Source organism: Prunus dulcis, chromosome 8 (genome assembly GCF_902201215.1).
Source record: "Prunus dulcis chromosome 8, ALMONDv2, whole genome shotgun sequence".
Lineage (NCBI taxonomy): Eukaryota > Viridiplantae > Streptophyta > Magnoliopsida > Rosales > Rosaceae > Prunus > Prunus dulcis.
In genome coordinates, this window is record NC_047657.1 from 5,015,148 (window position 1) to 5,020,041 (window position 4,894).

Below are 4,894 nucleotides of genomic sequence, written 5' to 3' on the forward strand. Positions count from 1 at the left end.
GGGCTACCATTTGCCCTGGTTTGGATTTGCGCTGGAGGTGCTCTTAGGTGCAATACTTAGGTGCATTCAACTTGTTCACCCCATTGTGGTTAACAAATTTTCTTCATACACATGAGAATCATAATTATTTATTTCCTACATCATAATCTAAATGATTATATCTGCAAAATAAACAAAAAATAAATCAAATTAGATCATGACATGTATATCGCACAGATTCATTAATCACAATGGATGGACAAGATTGCATGTAAGTATTCTTCAAAGAAATACTCAATTTTTCCCAATGATCATTTTCCGAATGAGCTTACTACTTATGATGACTTTGTCTATAGTTTATAGAGTCTTCAAATACATCGAAAAGGCCCTTGACTTGCAGATTAGATGTCTCAAACTCGAATATTATAGTATCTTGATTGTGTGTGTGAGAAACCCCCTTCCCCTCTAGTTTAGACTATTACTTCTACTCAAAAAAGTAATAATAATAAATTTTGGGTTTTTATGTAAAACAAGTTCCACATATACTCGTTTCTATTTATGATTTGTGATGAGGCCCCATTTTTCACCAAAAATGACTACACATTAAAACCGCTGTATTTAAGTTAAATAAAATCCATTATTTATTGTAGCTGAATATGGATCCCCTATAAATGTATCAACCAACAAGCCATGCTACCAAAACTGAAATGGCTGCAACATCTTCCAGACTTTTCTTCTTAGCCCTCTCCCTCCTTGCTTGTTTTCCCTTCTGCAGTTGCCATTGTAGTAGTTTAAGTAATAAAAATGCAGAGGGTGGGATGATGAAAGGGATGTTTGTGTTTGGAAGTTCCTTGGTTGACAATGGCAACAATAACTTCTTGCCAAACTCTCTGGCCAGAGCTGATTACTTGCCCTATGGAATTGATTTTCCTCTTGGGCCTTCTGGAAGGTTCACAAATGGCAGAAACGTTATTGACCTTCTTGGTGGCCATCTTAAGCTACCTTCCTTGATCCCAGCTTTTGCTGACCCCAAAACTAGAGGAAGCAAGATTGTTCATGGTGTCAACTTCGCTTCTGGTGCTTCTGGTATACTGGATGATACTGGCTCCTTGGCGGTATGCCAATTTACTTCATCTTTATCATTATCATCATCTTCTTCTCTTTTTTATTATTATTATTAGTTTCTACTTCTTCCTCTTGGACTACACATATCACCTTGAGTTCATGATGACTGTTATATATATTATATTTCAACAGTCCGAACCATCTAGATTAGAACATGTAATTATTATTAATAAAATAGACAAACATAGTACTTTAAGAAAACACTAAAACGAGAACTGCTTACTTAAGTAGTTAAATAATTTCCAATTTGAGTGAAATACAATGTAAACCGGATTCCACTAGGAGAAAAAAACGCTCTTTAGCAATAACCGGCCAAATTTTGCTATTATTATCCTAGAAACATTCTATATTAGCAAAAGGAAAAAACAAAAACACAGACATCTGCCTTAGAAATAAAAAGTGATGTGACTGAGTTAATGACAATAATGATCTTTATTCCAGCTGTGAAGCTTAATTTTTGGGTTACTTATTCCTTCGAAAGTGATGTGTGAAAGCTACATTTTTTTGGTCGTAGTTGTTGGATATGTAAGTGTTGTATCACAAAAGCTAGGGATCCTATATACTCTATGAGCCAACCTTTTACATGCATGATACTATTTTAAATTTTTTACATGGGTTAATAATGTTCAAAGTTCTAGATATATGTCGTAGATTTACAGTCTGACAATAAATGTATTTTTTAACTACGGTATTATTTTGATTATTATTATTATTTTAAAAATGCAGTAGGGGATTTGAATTCTAGTTGTTATATATTTTTTAATATATTATGTTTTCATGAACCCAAAGTAAGCAGAAACTGATGGCTAGCATCTGATCTGACCATGTGTAAGCTAGCCATGTCTAAATTCAATTTGTTGAAATGGGGTTTGCAATTTTCAGGGCCATGTGATCAATATGAACCAGCAAATTAGAAACTTTGAGGAGATAACGTTGCCAGAGTTAGAAACCCAACTAGGGTGCAGAAGCCCTCAGTCACTTCCCAACTACTTGTTTGTGGTGGGAACTGGTGGAAACGATTACTCATTCAACTACTTTCTGAGGAGCTCCAACCAAAATGTCAGTCTGGAAATGTTTACTGCCAATCTAACTGCCTCTTTGTCCAGACAACTAAAGGTTTGTATTTTCAATATCCCAAGTGATTTTCATAAAATTGCTGTATTTTTTTATAATAAAAAAATTTCACACAAATTCAATTATGCAAGAAAATTAAGTAAAATATAATTGAAAATAATAATATGACAATATAAACTACCAAGAGTGGACAGTGGTTTGTCCGTCATTTGGGTAAGACTCTGGGGTTCAGCTGGGTTTGTTCTCTAATTCGAGTCCCAGCAGTTGTAACACCTGGTGACCAGCGGTAGGCTCAGTTCCACGAGTGGGGATTAATCGAGGTGTGCATAAGCTGACCCGAACACCTTATGGTATTTATTCAAAAAAATAATATGACAATATAACATGCTAAATACGAAAAAGAATATGCATGTAGAATATAGGTAATTATAATATAGTACTGTGTGATATAACTCTCGTGAACTATGCCACTTACTTATATTTATAACTCGAGTATATCATTTTGTGTATGGACTCCCGGTTCAGAAGGTAGTAAATGATTTGATCAGTAGATGGTGGTATTTATTATCATATGTCTGTTCCAATGCCGGGAACAACGACTGAGTCAACAAGAGCAAACAACACACACCACAAAAATTAAATCTTTCAACGATTTGCTTGAGTTTTGTATGAATATAAAATACAACCTGAACCTGCTGGATGAACATGGTTCCATGTAAATTAATGTAAATGTTTTATGACTTTTCCTTTGATGGTAAAAAGACATGTTCATTTATGACGAGGGTGCCATGCCACTGCTTTAGGTCATACGTGTCCATGGCCTGCCAAATGGACGGCTCAGATAGAGCTACAGTGTGAAACAATTAATATTTGTTGGTAGATATGCAGACATACATAAAATTCAGTAATGAACCCAACCCACTCCACACACATGTAATAAAGGTTGATTACAGGACAAAGTCTTTTATGCAAAATACACATAGAACATCAGAAGCAGGACCTGAATAAAAGATTTGACCTAACTAACGTTCCTGATTAGAAATCCGACATAATATATGCAAGATCTTTTGGAAAGAAAAGATTTGACCATATATTTGACAACTTAAAAGCATGACATGTGCTAACGGGATCTAACTCAATGGAAAATGGTATTAACTTGCAGACTAGAGCTTAAGTTCGAATTCCCATAGCATCATGTTAGTGCGTGTGTGAGAAACCCGCCTCATCTTCTAAATTAGACTATCATTTGTATTAAAAAAGAATAAAATAATTTTAATCCTTTTTCTCGGTGTGTGGCTCAAGTCACTTAAGTTAAGTGCCAATCTTAATTAATTCATTTAAAATTTATGATGATACAGAAGTTGCACAGTTTGGGAGCTCGAAAATTTGTTGTGATGTCAGTAAATCCACTTGGGTGCAGTCCGGTGGTGAGGATGAACAGACCAACACACAATGGCTGTGTACAAAATATGAACTGGGCAGCTCAACTTTTCAATTCTCACTTGAAGTCTTTGGTGGATGTGATTAGGGCAGAGATGCCTGGCTCTTCTCTTGTATTTGTCAACTCCTACAAGATCATCAGGGACATTATAAAAAACCCTATCTCCAAAGGTATATATGCAGATCTCTCTTGGCCCCTTCACATTAAACAATGAAGAAGAAGAGAAGTCTTAATTATCTACTTTAACAATGTATCCCCGAATAATATGGTGGTCCAAAATATAGTTTTGCATGCATATATAAAGTACATTTCACCGGGGCCATAGGGGGGCCCACTTATGGCCTAGGCATGGCTCTGCCACCGGGGCTGAGATGGTTGTTTTTTTGGGCTGCATGATTGCAAATCTTCATTAATTAGTATGCATGATAAATTTGTAGAGTTATCTAACCAAACTGTCTAGATAATTATAAATTGAACAACGTACGTTTTTCCATGTCAAATATATTAGTGCACATACACAAACGCATGAAGATTCCAATTCAGTGCAAAAGCATATATGCCTTGTGAATCGAAAGCATGTAAATTATAATTGAAAATTCCATGGGTTACAGGATTCAATGATTCTAGCACTACCTGTTGTGAGGTGGCATCAATATCTGAAGGTGGAAATGGAATTTTATGCAAGAGGGGAGGTGAAGTGTGTGCAAACAGAAGCAGTCATGTGTACTTCGATGGCTTGCATCCAACGGAAGCTGTAAACGTTCAAATAGCAACAAAGGCCTATGTCTCTTCTCTTAAAACCGAAGTTTATCCCACTAATATTGCACGAATGACCAAATCCAAGATCTAGGGTTCTTGGTATGACCTCTGTTTGCTACACTTAGGTTTGAACTCTAAAATATAGTCTATCAAGTTGGCTTCGGAACTTAGTTAGAACTGACGAGTCCAATGGCTTTGTAATGTGTACTTGTGTAGGTTGTTTTCTGGTATGTTTGCAATAAAAATGTATCGATCATGCGTTTGTAATACCAGGTTGGCTATATTTTAGATTATAGTGCGCGTGGGCCAAGAACTGACTAATAATCAAACAACCGAAATTGAGTGGGGAACTGACCCAATACGAGTTCTTTTCTATGCCTCAAGTAGGAGAGAAACTCTCATGTAACGGGCATAACACTTTTTACTATCTCCGACTAATAACGCAGTGACATGTAGGATAACTTTTCCACGTGTCATTGTGTTATTGGCCGGGGATAGCAAAACAGTGTTATCCCC

General features: G+C 36.1%; 1 protein-coding gene across 1 annotated transcript; it reads left to right on the forward strand.

Moving 5' to 3' along the window:
* Positions 1 to 680: 680 nt before the first annotated feature.
* Positions 681 to 4,647, forward strand: LOC117637578 (GDSL esterase/lipase At1g29670-like). Its single transcript, XM_034372505.1, has 4 exons — positions 681 to 1,094; positions 1,987 to 2,220; positions 3,537 to 3,789; positions 4,231 to 4,647. Exons 1-4 carry the CDS (start codon positions 687 to 689, stop codon positions 4,467 to 4,469), a joined length of 1,134 nt encoding a protein of 377 aa, XP_034228396.1. The 5' UTR covers positions 681 to 686; the 3' UTR covers positions 4,470 to 4,647.
* Positions 4,648 to 4,894: the final 247 nt, after the last annotated feature.